At 34.7% G+C, this 16,982-nt stretch overlaps 1 protein-coding gene across 2 annotated transcripts in view; it reads left to right on the top strand.

The window, feature by feature from the left end:
* The window catches only part of MS3_00002485 (uncharacterized protein), a 66,156-nt gene extending 51,252 nt beyond the window's left edge, over nucleotides 1–14,904 (top strand). Inside the window, exons 19-30 of one of the 2 annotated variants that reach the window (XM_051210086.1) lie at nucleotides 185–318; nucleotides 1,136–1,212; nucleotides 2,318–2,450; nucleotides 4,531–4,604; nucleotides 5,129–5,166; nucleotides 7,258–7,307; nucleotides 9,483–9,550; nucleotides 10,601–10,730; nucleotides 11,700–11,866; nucleotides 12,369–12,481; nucleotides 13,115–13,262; nucleotides 14,699–14,904. In XM_051210086.1, coding sequence (XP_051075579.1) covers nucleotides 185–318; nucleotides 1,136–1,212; nucleotides 2,318–2,450; nucleotides 4,531–4,604; nucleotides 5,129–5,166; nucleotides 7,258–7,307; nucleotides 9,483–9,550; nucleotides 10,601–10,730; nucleotides 11,700–11,866; nucleotides 12,369–12,481; nucleotides 13,115–13,262; nucleotides 14,699–14,733 — 1,167 coding nt within the window. In that variant the 3' untranslated portion in view covers nucleotides 14,734–14,904. Of the gene's footprint in view, nucleotides 1–184; nucleotides 319–1,135; nucleotides 2,227–2,317; nucleotides 2,451–4,530; nucleotides 4,605–5,128; nucleotides 5,167–7,257; nucleotides 7,308–9,482; nucleotides 9,551–10,600; nucleotides 10,731–11,699; nucleotides 11,867–12,368; nucleotides 12,482–13,114; nucleotides 13,263–14,698 lie in introns of those variants that run through there. The other variant, XM_051210085.1, reaches the window with a different exon arrangement.
* Nucleotides 14,905–16,982: the final 2,078 nt, after the last annotated feature.

Below are 16,982 nucleotides of genomic sequence, written 5' to 3'. Positions count from 1 at the left end.
TAACGTTTCCATGGATTTTGTCTCTATTCTTCTTTTATCTCATTATTTTTTTCTTCATTTCTTTGTGTAGTTATCTAAGTTTGATTATATCAAGTACACCAACTAGACACTATTACATTATTTTACATTCTAATTTAATCAATGAATATCATATCATTTTTTTTATTTTAATTTTTGCTTTCAGTCTCAGAAACTATTGTTCAGTGATTTGAACTCTGTTTTATCAAATACTGGGTTATCATCAAATTTAGTTTTCTATGATCTTTGTGCAGCGATCAATAGTTCGAAATATCAAACCCTTATTGAATCATTGAAAAGGTTGGTAACTGGCATATTTTCCAGTCTATATTCCGTTTTCATTTAACAGAATAATCAGAATTGTAAAAATTTGATTAGTGCTACAACACTATTCAAATTTTGTTAAAATATATCTTTATTACATGGATTCTCAGATTAATTTATCTTACGTTAGTTCTAGACCCTTAGTTTAACAGGTTGTTGGGTGAATTGTTTTTAGAATAAACCAGTTTAGCTTGTTAAGGTTAGTCGAAAGAGAATTATTAAGTTAGGTTTTGACTTAGCTGTCACTCGTCTGCAAGACGTACCTGTTATCTTGAAGTTATTAGTGCTTCCTGTTAGATTGGAATCCGTATCAACCAATTTGATAGCCTGAGATGTTGCAAATGAGCTATTCGAACCGTGACTGGTGAGTGCCAACTAACACGAAACACAGGCTGAGTTTCTTGCTGAGTACCTCCGATCACGTAACATCGAAAAATAGTGGATGAAATGTCGAGTCACTCAGGCTAGCATTGAAGTTGCAACTTGATCGATAGAATTCATAAAACATCGGGAAAGAGTAAACCTACTCAACAAAGTTAATAGATAGTTATAAAATGTTAGCTTCTTATCAAGATAGTGTTCTGATATAAAACCAAATATTGGAATAAACTATCTATTTAGTTCAATTGTTTATGACTTCAAAAGTTAACCCAACGAATGAATTACTTTACTCTGTTTTCCAAAGTCTATTCTAGTAAGTTTTTGTATTGAATTTAAAACGACCGATTGTGCAATAACTTTTTTGTCTGTAATTTAATCGATATTTTCCTTTTTTTGTATCTATATTTCACAGTATTATGGATGAAAAGTCATTGGATATTGTCGTATCGTTTGTAATATACTTTATACTGATCAATAAGGGCGTTACTGGTAGGGAGTTATATAAAATAAACACTTTTTTATGTTTTCGATATATTTACTTACTAAAACCCGTTGCCCTTCGTAGATCATAGGTCGCCAACCAGGATTGATCAACCACCTCTGCTTTGGGCTCTTATTCCCAGCTATAAGAATGGTTCTTTGGTCTTCTGTTTTTCTCCTGTAATCCTCTTTTTCACTTGTTTGTTTGCTTCTGTGTATTTCGACCTGAACCGTGACGTTGTCTGCTATTGCTTAATACACAGACGAAAGAACTTATAGCCGATTCAATATAAAACGTGTTCATAGAAGATGAGTTACACATATATTTTGGTATTTATTTCTGTCTCAGTTATTAGACTTTCACTCTCTGTTCTTTCACTTGCCTGTCATTGCAATTCATGTGGTGCTTTTCTTTGTGTAATAATTTTGCTTGCATTACAGACAAAAATATCAAATAATGGTACAGTCTCATCCAACAAACTATTCCAATCACATCAAACCGTCATATATCTTCGGCATTGGTGTAGAGCTCTTCTGGGGTTACTGTCAGTCACAAACCCGCCTAAAGGAAGTAGGTTAAAAGCTCCATCCCTTAGAAAAAACCTGCTAAAAAATCACTAACCATAAAAAATTATTAAAACTATTTAAACTCTACCGTAAGAGTTGAAGAGTCTTCATGCTGAAATGAATAGATACAACTTGGCGGTGCTCTGAATCACTATGACCCATTGTTGTATTCAAGTTGGACAGAAAAGATTGGCTTCAGGAGAAGTACCGTTCTATACTGTTCATAGAATAATTGTCTTACACACAAGGAGTTGCATATTTTACTTGGAAGCTAAAATGTAAATGAATGCTTCAGACAGATACACTGCTTTGTATGGATTGATGTAAATTTATAAACCGTGATATAGCCAACTAAGTTTAATGTAATAATGATGATGAGGGACTTCTGTTACGAATTTCAGTAATTCTACGATTCATTATGGATAAAATTATACTTTGCAATTAAATCGCTTTACGAATAAATAAATAAATAAATAAATATACTACTGATCATTATTATAGCCTTTTAACTATTTCCTTCTTCTTGTTCTTTTTTTTTTATAAAAAGATTTATATCAACTACTTCATTTTACATCTCATACTCATGAAAAGAAGATCTTATTTCTGTTTTGTAAATATTCTCAACCATTCATAAAATATAATCTAAAGTATTGCATCCTTTCACAAGGACAACACTATAAGTAAGAAAATTAATTCATTGTTTTAATATTCTTTTTTTTTGAATTGAATTTGTAAGATTATACTTATAACAATTCGAAGTTGATAGAATGTTATTCAATTGCCTGTGTTATTAATGGTTGTCAAGAGGTTAGAAATCATTAATCAGCTTCTTTTGATTTTAGTAGTTAATTCTGTCATTAAATGGTGTATCATAAAAGTACATTTACCTTAAACAGGCTCTTCATGAACGCTATTCGTCAAGTCAGAGGTTTTGATGAACTATTATCACCATTATGGGACGCCGATAAGCATGCCTATGTTCTAGAACCTGACAAATGGTCACTATATATGGTCGATGCAGCGACGACCAGGTCTGAAGCCAGCTTGATCCTCTCGTGTTTGCAGTTCACGAGTCGTAGTTAGGCGTCTGATAGTTATCGAGGCTAGTACTTTAGATATTATATTAGTTGAACTAATCCCTCTGTGGTTGTCACAGGATGATTTTGACCCTCTCTTATATATTGGGACGATAAGTGATTGTGACCAGTTAGATGGGATAACGTCTAACTCCCAGATCGTAGCTAAAATATTAGTCAACCTAATCGCCAAAATTGGACCACCATCCTTAAAGACCTCTGGAGCCAATCCATCTGGACCAGCTGCCCTTCCTGGTTTCAGATTAACTATAGCCTTTTGAACTTCAGCAAGAGTTGGGGGACCTACTTCAATGTTCCATTCACACTGTGTGGGAATGAAGGGTAGTTGTAGAGTAGCTGAAGGCCAGCTGAACTGTTCTCTGAAATGTTCCGCCCATCGTTCTAAACATCTGGACTGGGAGCAGATGAGAGTATCGTCTTTTTCCGAAATAATCTCACTTACACTTGACTTATTAGTTCCTGTTTCTTTATTAGTCTGTAAAGCTGTCTTGTGTTCCCTATAGTCGCCGCCCTTTCCATCTCTTTTGCTTTCGTTGCCCACCACTGCTCACGGTCGTTTCTTAGACTTTTGGTCAACATATACCTGATTTCTTCTTCATCGTGTTCAGAGGCTGGTGGTATGAGTTTACGAGAATCTATTAGTGCAAGAGACTTAGTAGAAATCTATTTGTTTTTTATTACTTTAGTTTAAGTCACTAATAGATGTCACTGTTGTTTCCACAACTGTTCGTATATCTTTCCAAGCAACAACTGAGTCAGCTTCGTTTTCAGAAGTACCTAAGTGTGACTTTGGTTGTTCCTGTAATCTGATTTTGGCTACCTCGCCACTCAATTCAATCATAACGGATCTTCCTAATATGTTTTTTTTTGTGTCCTACGAGGCACAAGCAGATGCGTGCTCGTATTAGAGCATGATCAGAGTTCAAGGAGGTATTCCAGAACGAGCGACAGTCTTCTATCGAGCCTCTCTAACGATGACTGATGGCAATATGGTCTAGTTGAGTTGATCATTGGTTTGGTGCAGGGTGTCGGCATGTTAGACGATGTCTCTCCTTATGCTTAAAATTTGTGTTTGCTAAAAATAAGCGATTGTCTTTGCACTGGTGCAGCAGACGATCACCATTATCTGTTCGTTGTGCCGGAATACCAAAATACCCACCTAAATATCTTTCTGTTTGGTTTAAACTACCTATCTCGGAATTGAATTCACCTTTGGTTTTATTGCTTTTAGTCTTATCGTTCTTTAATCGACTTTTCTGGCGTGGTTAGGACCTTGAGGAACGGTTGTTCCAACCAGTATATTACGACTAGTTCATCACGATAGGCTAGCCCGACTAACACATCAAGTAGCAGCAACTATCGGGCAAACTAACCTTAGAGTAAAACGTCTACTCGCGATTCGTGTCCTCTAGTGTGCCAAATGACGCAAAAGTAGTTGGGTTCATCAGAACTGGTGAAGAATGCTGTTCACGTGTGTCACTAGCAAGACTTTGTACTTCTCATGATAGAAAATGTTTATAGAGTTAGTTATATTATTTTCTTTTATGTTTAATTGAAATAGTATTTTGTTATAATATAATATCTGTCCTGTAAAACATTTGTATTTTCTATCCAATATCTATTTTAAAGTACTTTACTTTATATTTTGCTCTTTTTTCCACAGTGGTGATTCATTAGATTGGTTATCAATGTCTGGTATGCAATTTTTGGAAATCAAACCATTCCCGATTAAACAAAGTGAGTATAGTAATAATCACTACTTATAGTTAAGTTGTCTGTTTTTTTATTATTACCGTACATGTCCTATTTAATTAATCTGTAACTGAGCTCTTCAAACGTTATCCTTTGTGGTTCATAAATATTTATGGGCTTGGATATTGAATTGTGTACACAAAAATCAGTATTCATCAAGATGTATGTACGTACTCTTGTTGAAAAAAGGTAAACGACCTATTATCTGAATTATTTTGTCTAATTGTAAGCTAATGGTGTCTAAAATGTTCAGTAGTCATTCTAATAAAAACCTGATATTCTTCACCCTTTTTATATGATACAAATCAATAATCAATAATTTATATCGTCTGATTAAGGCCATTTCTTTTTTCTACAAAGAAACTTGAAATTGGCAATTCTACATTATGAAACCATAATTTACATCTAAAAAACTTTCACTTCTAAGATTTATATTTTACAGAAACAGTTTCAGCTAAATCGAATTGATTTTGTTTATTTTATTTTCTGTTTTAAAAATGTTTGTATAGAGGATAATGTACCAGTGAAAACAATTGAGGATTGTATGGTAAGTTATATTTTTGAGTGTCTATTACCTTTCAGTAGTTGCTTACCATTCAAAATAAGGCAGCACTAGATAGTTGTTCTGATTGTAATCAGACTTTAGCAGGGAAGAAGCTGGAAAAAAAACATGTGCATATCGATTGAAGCTATTGTATTACATCAACACAGAGATATAAAAGTCTTTAAAGTGTTAATATATCTGCTTTTTTTTAAAAATCTATTCCTAGCTACGTTTCGATTTTAGTCTAGGATTCTAGGTGACGAAACAATTCTCGTAATGGAAATTTTCTATACAATCATTTTTTAATCAGTGATTCAGTGCCGTTCCTGTGTAACGTAAAATTATTGAAGAATGAACAGTTAAGCCTACATTTTCTTTGAAAAGGTTAGAGGTCTTGAGATCATTCGAGCCTGTGCTACAAATATGGAATCAATAATTGATCTAACTTGAAATGCCAGCTTAAGTCATAGCAACTACTTACTTACTTACTTACTTACTCCTGTTAACCCTCATGGAAGGACATAGGCCATCCACTAGTATTCTCCATCGAACTCCGTCCTGAGCAATCCTTTACAGTTATTTCCACTTGCTATTCATTCTTTTCATGTTTGCAAATCCGTCACCATTCTCGTTCGTTTCTCCCAGTCAGTTCTTGTCGTCCCATGACATCTTAATACCCGGTGTTGTTCATTCAGACTTTGGCGTTTACTTCTCTCATCAGGTTGGTCAGGTTCTTTCCTGGGCACCTATCTAAAATCCACTGAGGCCTCATTAAATTGGTCATTATGATCTTCATTGCTGTATGGATGGGTGCACTACACTGGATAAGAATAATCTTTTTTCCCTTCCTTCTTTGTTTTGAAGGATGCTTTGATGATTGTGGATGAATAAGATTTCGTGCTTCTCTAAATAGAATAATTGCAACTCTTTGTATGTGAACCATTTTCTTCTTCATGACCAGAAAAAAACAGCGTCTTTACCAAAACTAATCTTTTCTGTCTAATTTGGGTCCAATAGGTTTTACTAGTTCCGGTCACTGACAAGATTTCTCTCCTCATTTCCGCAGCCATTTGATTGATTCTCTCGCTCTCCTATATTGTCCGGACATCCCATGTATCTATATTGATTGTTGCTCTGGTTGTTAGGAGGAACATCGGCCCTGTGACTCCCGAGGAATCTTGACTTTCACCATGAGGCATCATAATTCTTTTATGTGAATATCTTTCAAGTTGGAGGACAGAGTTTAAATGGTTTAAATTGTTTTCTTAACTGGCATTTTTTTCAGGAAGGTTGTTATTTAGGGTATGGACTCCGTGACTCTATTTTCAATCCTCCTTTACTCGGGCCTGATATCAGAATTAACTCTTGAAGTGCTACAGTCAGAGTTAACTTATTAAATAGCTGACATTAACCAAATTATGATATAGTAGTTATTCATAAAACTGGTAATTGATTGTTTGAATCATGTTTGTAAATAAATTCACGCTAATTGGAGTCCTTAAAATTATATAACTCAGTAAACCATTAATTATCCTGTGTAAAATTCCTCAGAATGTTTCATATCGACACAGATTTATTTCATTTTCTTTCACATTGTAAGCATAGATTTCTCTGATTTTTTTTCCGTAAGGGATTTTCATTATACCCTAATGCTAAAATAATTAATGCTTAACAAAATCGTCAAATCGTGAATAACAATGGCGTGGTACTTGTGAAATCACAGTTCAATAAAGCGGAGATATCCCATTCATTGATTTGCTCAAAATAACATTTGTTATAGAATCAAATTGAAACGCTATTTTCTTTTATTAATATCTAAATTAGATTAACTGATTCACCATTTACTTTGTTATAAGCCACACTCTAAGCATAAGAGTTAATCATACGTGGTAACTCAAATTAAAGTATATCAACAGGTCTCGAACCTGGAATATTGTGTCTGAATGTCTAATGACTTAACCGTTAAGCTACCGCTATTTTGGATTATAAAGTTGCTTAATCCTAATTCTGTTACATAGTGTATTTTCATATATTAAAAAGTACTTGAATTAGTCTACCCTTATTGTAACTTGTCATATTTATCTTTTATTCCAGGAACTGTCACCCGAAAAATCTATAGCTGATATCGCTCAATTTCTTGTTAAGTAAGCATACATTTTTTCTCGTTCCATCACAGTTTCGTTTCAAAAAAACTTCAGTAACATTTTCCTTTATGTCAACATAACATATACATTTGATGGACGCTTCTTCATTACACTTATTTCCTTACCACAAATCTTGTGTGTCGATCATATTCAGCTTATTACCAGTTATGGCATAAACGATATAGCTTCACCTAGGATTATGATATTGAAGAAAGCATCCACCCAAACTCCCATGTATAGTTTCCGTTAGTAAAATCATTGTTTTAATCATCAAAAATTACAAGTTCACATATTTGATTTCTCATTAATCATAATATCTTTGGGATTTATTTTTATTGAATCAAGTCACTTATATGTCCCATATCACAAAATGTGAGCTTAACTCAGAGTTTCTTCTAAAAATTTGGTTATTACAATACATTATAAACATGGATCATTCATTTATAGATAATTTATAAGTTGTCTCATGGTTTCTGTTGTCTGTGTATTGAGTTAGTTGTGTGAGTGCTAGTGGTGGGGTGACTAATGAGATCAATTTACTTGCTATCTTTGATATAATCATGATGTCAATCTGAATGTCATAAGTCAAGCTTTTAACGGATCAGTGACGGTAGTTCTGCTTTGTACCTGAGAGTCAGTCAGTCAACTACAACGTGGAACCAGGCACATATATGCATCGGTCCAAGTTGCCATATCTCATTAACACAACAAGATGGACACCGGATTCATAAAAGTAGTTAATTCACAGGTGGTAATATATAAAAGAAAGATTGCAATAAGGATATAGTACACGAAGAAAGAATTAGTTCCTAGAAAGAAAGATATGAAGCAATTTTAATCTCTTAGTTTAAGGGAAGATAGATAGTGTATACACCGACGTCATTGTGATCGATTCTGAGACATGTCACCAAGAATCTCCAATCATTGGTTACGATAGTCACGCGGACCCGACCGTTGTTGCTACCTTGACGTGGTGGTCGGGCTTGCCTATCGTGATGAAGCAACCGAACTATACTGACTGGAACAACTGTTCCTCAAGGTCCTACCATGTCAGACAGGTCGGTTGAAGAGCGGTAAGACTAAAAGCAGCAAACCCAAGGTCCGAAGGCGAAGTCGGACTGCTGACTGAACAGAGGTGTGACAGCAGTAAGGTGTTTCCTTCAGACAACCAGCATGACAGCGATGCTGCCTTCCTGCAAGGAGGGGTGGGGTTAGAAAAGGTCGACCCTTAAAATGCACCCCTCGCCTTATCCCACGGATATCCGTCTCCGGCGGTAAGGTCCCAAAAAGTACGGAGCTAACACAAAAATTGCCCATAAAAAGGCCGTGCGCGACCGGCCTCAAGCAGTTGTCCCTTGGGCACTGCGGTCACGCTCCCAGGTCACTGAGACCGCCTCTAATCCAATTTCCTTTTCAGGTACCTCCAGAAGAACCCTTCCTCGGTGTGAGCAACCGTGAAGTGATAACCGCCCTCATACCTTTAACAGCACTCAAGACCACTGTATTCATAATCAACCTCCGTCTTCACACTTTGTGCCTGAGAAGCCTCGCCTCTCCAAGTTGAGGATGTTAAGAAACTCTTTGTGTTTGATCATTGTTGTTTCCAAACGATTGCTTACATTCAGTAACATTTAGTGTCCGTTATAGAGTTTTGATGGTTTATGCTCGAGTGGAGTAACGATTTTTGCGTTGGTATCACCACTTTAAATGACCGGTTTCGGTGTGGTGTGAGCTACTTATATTCATATAAGTAGTATATAACGTGCGTTAAATAAACGTAAGGTCCGGCAGCAGAAGATAGCGTAGATCAAGAAAGGTAGAGCAAGAGCACAATGGAATTGTAAGAAAACGCATGTACAATGGAATGGGAGACAATGGATTAGTGTTTGCAACGGGAACAGTACAGTTTGATATGATGGAATGATATTTTGCAAATTGACGATTGACTTTATGGTATTCACATTTTATTGAGATAGTCTGTAATCTTTGTGCTAAATACAATCGATTGTCCCCACCCGTGTTCTTGTTCACTACATCGGTAGCTTGTACATGTGCAAAGTTACCATTACTGCTGCTGCTATCACTGTCAGTAATAGCAAAGATTAATTTTTTTAAATCAATCTTTGTGGGATACAATCGTTTTCACCTTTTTTTCTGTATTTTATTTTCTGTTAGTCAACATAAAAGTAATGAACGTGTGGGATATACTGTACAATCAATAGGACAATTGTGGGATTTGCCAAGTAAGGGATTTTTGATACTTTACTACAATATTTGCACTCCAAATATTTATCTTTAATATATTGGCCAGTAAATGAAAATTGAGAGTTCTAGGTGTTGATCTCATAAGGTGGCTGACTGATTGACTCTCATAGGTTGATAATTAACCTAGCAAACTCTTAGCTTATAGTCATTCATATTTGAAGTGACTTTCAATCTTATTCACTACTTATACTTCACATAATATGTAATTAAATGTATTATTTTGCTGCATAAAAATGATGCAATTTATTGACTAGTTAATTTTTTTGTTTTATTTACCACTGGTTTGGGGAGCTGCAACAAAAATGCATCTTCTGTATTTCATAGTATTTTTCTTATTATATCTATTAAAATAGCGAATCTCTCATTCTTACACCATTTACTGCTTCATGGCAGTTAACAACAGAGTTAGAACATAAACCCACGTTGAGAAACCTTAATAAATGAAAGGAGAGACTATGGTTAATAAAAAAGTCACAATATCTTGACATACGTTACGACAATGGTCAATCACTCTATTCAACCAAATTAAAAATTAACTTGTTCCACAAACATGGTGTAACTCTACTACTTGGAACTATATTTATTAGGTTCAGATCATAATGTTCACATCAGTACTGGGATGGTTGTACATGTCGGCAATTAGTCTCGAATAGAACAAAATAATTATGCCAACCTCCACTTATAGCTCCTATTCAATATAAACGTAGCTTATAAGCTCAAGTAATATAAAAAAAATATTTCTTCAATAAGTTCATATTTTAAAAGAAACTGAATAATCAAAACTGAATTTACAAAACGTTGTAACTGTTAGTCCGAAGTCAATTAATTTTCTATCCTTTTATCAACATCAATTTTGCTTATTGTTGATCCTCTCTTTCTGTGTTGTTGCAACGTCGAATAAATTACATTTATACTCCATTATGCCAAATCCCTCCTTGTTGTATATTTCGCAAATTGTGTTCATCGTTTTATACCTAACTAAATAGAGTCGAAATCATTAAAAAAAATTCTTCGCACATTTATTTCAGGTAGATTGATTTTATTACATCACTTTGTGAATCTTGGAGCTGTATCTTTATTCAAACGTATTTTGTGGTCTCTGCCTAAACAAGATCGGGAAATGTTATACCCATTAAAATTTGTTGCTTATATAATACAGTAAGTCTGATAATTTAGATGTCTTATTTACATGGTTTGTAATCATATGTTAGGTGTTAGTTTTTCTCATTCTATTTATGATGGCTTCTGAAAAATGGTATTTTGCGTCCGGATTACGTATGGTATCATGAGTATAAAGTAACAGGTTTATCTCTGTTCCTAATGAAAATTGTCTTTAAACTTTAATTATTCCTCTTTCCTAACAAGTGTTTGATCAAACGTGTCTTCGAAGAATTGGTCACACATATGTTGAGACTAATAGGTGATCAATCCTGAGTTTAGGAATATGGTACGAGGGAAAGTTGTCAAAATGATTGATAATGTTGTGAATTTTTATCGACTAAGGTGGTTGCAGCATGTATCACATATATATCAAACCACCGCCTACCTCAACGAGCGATGTCCGATGGTATAGGGATATGTTAGAAGAAAGAGGTGGTCAGACATGAACTTATTCATAAATTCAATGACTAATTATTCCTTCCATATTGACTGGTACGAACTATCTCTTTGGAAACCGAGAGTTTACCGTTATCAATGGTTTGAAATGTTAGTTGATAGAATCGTTTGTAGTTATTCAAATGCATTCATTATACTGCAGTATTTCAATTTTTCTCTTCATCATATTATTTTCTCATGTTAATGCAGTATGGAAACGTATGCCAACGCGCATTTATGTACCGTTCTACGTTGATAATAACGGATTGACTGACTATTTTTATTTTCTCTTAGATCTTGAGTTTTAAAATTAGCTTATTCCATTTTTCCCAAGTTCATCCTCTCTTTTCGTTATATTAATTTGGTTTAATAACCTGCTCTGATTCAAATATGTACCAGGAACTATTTTGCTTCTGAACTATCTTTAAGTTACTTACGTTTTCATACCATAAGTTTACTTTATCAATTTACTTAATTATTTCATATCACATTTATCATAATAAACAATTTATATACCTTTAAATTTCTTAGGGCTTTTTCGAGTTCTGCCCTTACTGGTGGTATGCAAAATGCGGAAAATGCAAATTTCGCTATTCAAAAACTAACAGATTTACCATCTAATCAATTAGCTACTATTATTTGCAGTCCACACATGGATACTTTGTTTCAGTGTTGGCCTACTAAACATATAAAAAACTGTAAGCAGCATTTTTCTGAATGTCTTTTCTGAGTTTTTCAGAAGTATGTCGTGTAATGCTTGTGTAGTGGAATTTTTTTTTGTTATCCTTGAGAAATTTGTTTTTGAGGGTCAGTGGCATGTTGGTTAGGACTCTTAGTTCTCAATCGATAGGTTGCAGGTTTAAAAACCACTCTGACTGGTTTTTATAGTCTCACTAATCTTAACATAAATAGTGTGACTAAAATCGAAATACATAAACTTGTAATTATTTTCTTGGAATGATTAGTGAAAATTTATCCAATTTTTGAAGTCCTGGTTTAAGAAATATCTGAAAAATATTCAATCTGGATTTTTATTTTCTTTAGATTCACAGTTCCTTGTTAATCTTATCTCCTTGGAATGTAACGATGATAATTATTCAACTATTCAATGTTTAATTATGAACTTTTATATTCCAAGATTTTTTATCAAAGAAGGCATATCATATTCATTCATTGATTCTTTGTTTACTTTCTTATTAGTGATTACAATTGTAAATAAAATATCCGAAAATGGTAATAGTTCAATTAGTTCACAGTTAGCTGGAGTTTTAGTCAATCGTGGATTATATAGCCAGATTGATCATTTGATCAAGGTAAGTAATATTGCTGTCGCTTTTCTTTCTTGGTGCTTCAACAACCGATCTTCACGTTAGACATAGTATATTATCTGATACTTCTTAAAAGCTCTTCTCTCCCTCTCTCTCACACACACACACTAACAAATATAAGTGAAGACAGCTAGTGACGCAGTAGTAGGCCCCAACATACAAATGGGAAAAACAAGATTCTGGAACATGGCACACTGAGCACCAACCCAATGACACTTGATGGAGAAGCACTGATAGAGGTGGAATGTTCCACATACATAACTTGGTCAGCATCACCGAGATACAAGGAGGATCTGATGCAAATGTAAAGGCAACGATAGTCAAAGCAATGGCAGAACTTCTACAACTGATGATGATTTTGACCTAATGTAAGCCACTTCTTTGGAGTAAATAAATAATCATATGGTTTATTTAGTCTGAAGAATTGGCTTATATCATGTCAAGAAACGTTAGAATTACAATTTTTCAACGCAATGGGATATAACAAAAATTGTTTACTATTACCTTTTTACTCAACGCTCAATCTATTTGAAACTATCACGTCCAATCTTAGTTTTATTTGTATATTTCTAGTCAGTAATATATAAACTATTGATTTTTCTGCTTTTAAATCTTTAGATCAATAAGCCTATACCGCCCATATTTTTGGCTGGTAGTTCTCGATTTCCGCTAACGGAATCATCTTTCCTATCAACATTGGAATTTGTGAATACTCATAATCCTGAACATATTTCCGAATTTTTGGATCATTGTAAACGTAACGCAGGTATGAAATAATAATGGTATTAATGATTAAACAAGTGCACATAATTATAGTATGCTTCAAATGATTCATAAATATTTTTCACTTTAATAATTCTCATTTAACTGAATGTTTGCTGCTTGAAGATATCCGCTTCTGGGTATGTTGTAGGTTATTTGATCATTGAATTAGTTGATAAAACACTACATTCTATATCAGTAGCACTCAGGTTTGAACCTCTCTTCCCCTTGCTTATCTGGGACGAATTGTATGCATTTAGGGTTTTGGGGATTTTATGCTACTTCATTAATACTTTTTTGAAGAAATGCTCACAGTTTGATGATAACCTTTTTCATGAAAAAATGAATTATTAAAAATCAGGGAGCACTGAATAGATATTTTTCTCCAGTTTGAGAATCCTTAAAAGTACTGATTCACGATTACAAATATGGTTACGCTCAAGAGAAATCCTATTAAAGGTATCTAGTGTGTCGTATGTTGTAATGGTGATCTCATGACCTTCGGTTTTCTTGATCCTACCATGGGCTATGGGACAGTTCACGACGCTATTGTTGTGTGATTCTTTGTCGGTCCATGAACCTTATGTATTATATTGATATCCTGGTCGGATTTGGATATCGTGGTGACGTTATCGAGCTATTGGTTCGAACACTAGGTCCTACCCATTGCAGGTAGGTTGAAGAAAAGTAGGAATAAAAGAAGAAAACTCATCGTCCTAAAATCAAGTCATACTGCTGACTGTACAGGACTGTGACGACAGTAAGGTATCTCCCTCAGAAAACCGGCATCTGCAGAGACTCTTTCTTTCCACAATAAAAGAGGTAGGTTAGAAAAGGGTAAGCCTAAAAATGCCACACCCCATCTTACCCTACAGATTTCTGTCGTCTGAAAAGTACAAAACTAACATCTTAAACTACTCGAGAAAAGGGTGTACGTGATCAACCTTGAAATTTGAAGTGACGCCTAAGTCGTCAAGACCATTTGTAATTAAGTTTCTTTTTCAAATTCTTCATGAAACAGTACTCCTTTTATTATATGGGCCACGGAGGAGTGGAAACTGACCCCATTCTTCTGGAAAAAAACTATAGATTACCGAATTAAATTAACACCTGCGTCAAGTTGTGCTACCATTTTAAACGCTTGGATGTAAACTACACATTTTCATTGGCACCATCTGATTTTCCGTACATACATGATTCGAACTTGTGATCTATTGGATTGATTATTCTAAATCATTAATCCCCGATTGCCCGTCAACTTTAATTGTTATTAATATATTAACTTTGAAAGAGTCTAATTTTCAAAATATAAAAAAAAAGAACATATATTCTTTCTTAAAATGACTATTTACTAAGATTTATATTTTTGGTTTACAATGTTTATCAACTAAAACTATTTTCATGGTACTTTTGTTTGTTTCTTTCGATCTTCTCTTCTAGAACGGTATTCTTCAGAGAAACAAAGCAATACTTGATTAGAGAATAATTGTAAATAGAAAATTTTTAATGACCACAACCAAGTTATACGTCATACTCTCTCTCTCTCTCTCTCTCGATTAATCTCTAGTTTGTTATTATCAAGTAATGATGAGAGAGAAAGACTGTTGTACAAAATAAAGAAATATATTTTTTTCATATTTGGATAATATAGTTGTGTTATTTTGTTGTTGTTGAACATATTTTACACTGGTACTTGCTTTCAGTTATGTCTTGTCTAATTATAGAACAGTTATGTAATTTTACTACGATTTTCCTCCAATAGACTATAGTAATGTCAATTAATATCTTTATACAAATTGTGTAGCAAATGATGCTTTCAATTTGTATACACAAAACGGAACTCATATGACGAAGCAGAATACAATATCTTTGAATAAATTTTATTATTCGATAGTTATATAAGTGAATTTGTGGTTATTTCTCTGCAGTTTGTGATCTTGTCAGTTATATATGACTAAAGACTATCTTTGTGTTTGATGAAAGAACCATTTCGTTTAATATTAGTGTTACTCTAATTCTTCCAGTCAGGTAATGAATTCACCCTCATACCTCTAACTGTACCCAAGATCATCTCGTTTACGATCGAATCTATTCCCACAACTAACCATTCTTGAATATCTTTATCACTCTGTGGCACCAATACTAATGATTTGGGTTCAAAGAAATGTTATATCTGGTTTCCTGAAACCACGCTCTAAACTACATGTTGAAGCTTTTATTGTTCGAACCTTGTGTCAGATAGGAAAACAGGCTTCTTTAGATAAGACTCTAGAGTCTCACATTATCGATTTATGCTGTCTCCGAAACGCGCATAAAGGATCCACGTGCAGTTATCCACTTGACTTCATCTTGTCAATATAAAGAACCAGCATGATTTACCCTTCGTTTGTCTGAAGATCTCACTGCTATCTTCCGAGTTCTGAAGCAGAACAGGCTTTGTCAGACTTGGTTCCAATAAGCAGTCACTTGTGTGGTGTCCGACCAAACGGGCCTGTAAAAACTTGAAAAGATAGGGACATACGCCGTTGTCTCTTCTTTGTCTCTCCCAAAGATTGCAGCTCGGATGAAGATAAAGATGAATTTTATGGGAAGCTATCACACCTCTTTCAAAATTCTCAGCGCTCGGATGCAGTAATAATCTCAGGTGATTTCAATGCTCAAGTAGGTAGACTAATCCAAATCAAAAGGTATTTTGCTGGATAATGGCGACCGACTATTTCTAGCAAACACTAACTTCAAGCATAAGAGGAAACACCGATTGACGTAGTAACCCCCATAATCAACTCAAATAGACCACATCGCCATCATCTATAGTCGAAGATGGTTGGTAGAAAACTGTCACTCATCCTAGGACACATGTTCAGACGCAGATCATGCTCTAGTCCGATCACATATTTTTCTGCATTTTACTGGACATAGGAAAGCCACAGTAAAAAAACCCTTAGGGTTTAAGTTAATGATAAAAAGGTTAAGAATGTATTTTAGGAACAACTAGAGAAATATTTAGTCAATCATGAAAGTGATATCCTCCCCGAGAGAGCTTGACATGGGATCGGAAATGCTGTGAAAAAAGCAATGATTTCGACTAGTAACTTGAATCAAAACGTCAGGAAAAATCAGCAGATTTCATCGGTGTCTATTGTATTGACAGATGCTCGGAAACTCATCCTGCCGAACACGATTAAAAGTGGAAGCAGTTTAAACGTTAACTGATAAAAAGCCTATGGAATGATCGTGGGCAGTGGTGGGAAGCGAAAGCAGAAGTGATGGAAATGGTGGTGGCGATGAGTAACAGTACATAACTGCTAAGACTTACCAAAAAAATGGCTGTTAGTAAGAATATCTCGGAAAACGACTGAACTATTATTCACTCTCAATCAATGGACAGAGCACTTTAGTTACCCACTATCTGCAAGTAACCTTGAAGGCAAACAGATGTAAATTTTCCATGTCTTAGTGAGGCTATTAGCAATCTAAAGTGAGGGAAAGCAGGAGGGCTTGATGGACCAACCGTTGACAATCTTAAGGATAGTAGTCCAGTTTTTGGCAATTAGATTAACTGAGATCCTAGCTGAAATCTGGGAATGGGACGTTATCTCATCTGACTAGTCTCGATCGCCGATCATCCTGGTCTATAAGAGGACAAAATTCCTCCTGTGACAATCTCAGAAGAATCAGTTTAACTATTATAGGGTCCAAAATATTAGCCCTAATAATGCTTCGT

Source organism: Schistosoma haematobium, chromosome 1 (genome assembly GCF_000699445.3).
Source record: "Schistosoma haematobium chromosome 1, whole genome shotgun sequence".
NCBI classification, from domain to species: Eukaryota; Metazoa; Platyhelminthes; class Trematoda; order Strigeidida; family Schistosomatidae; genus Schistosoma; species Schistosoma haematobium.
Note: the sequence above shows the minus strand (reverse complement) of the source record. Positions and strands in the feature narration are given on the sequence as shown.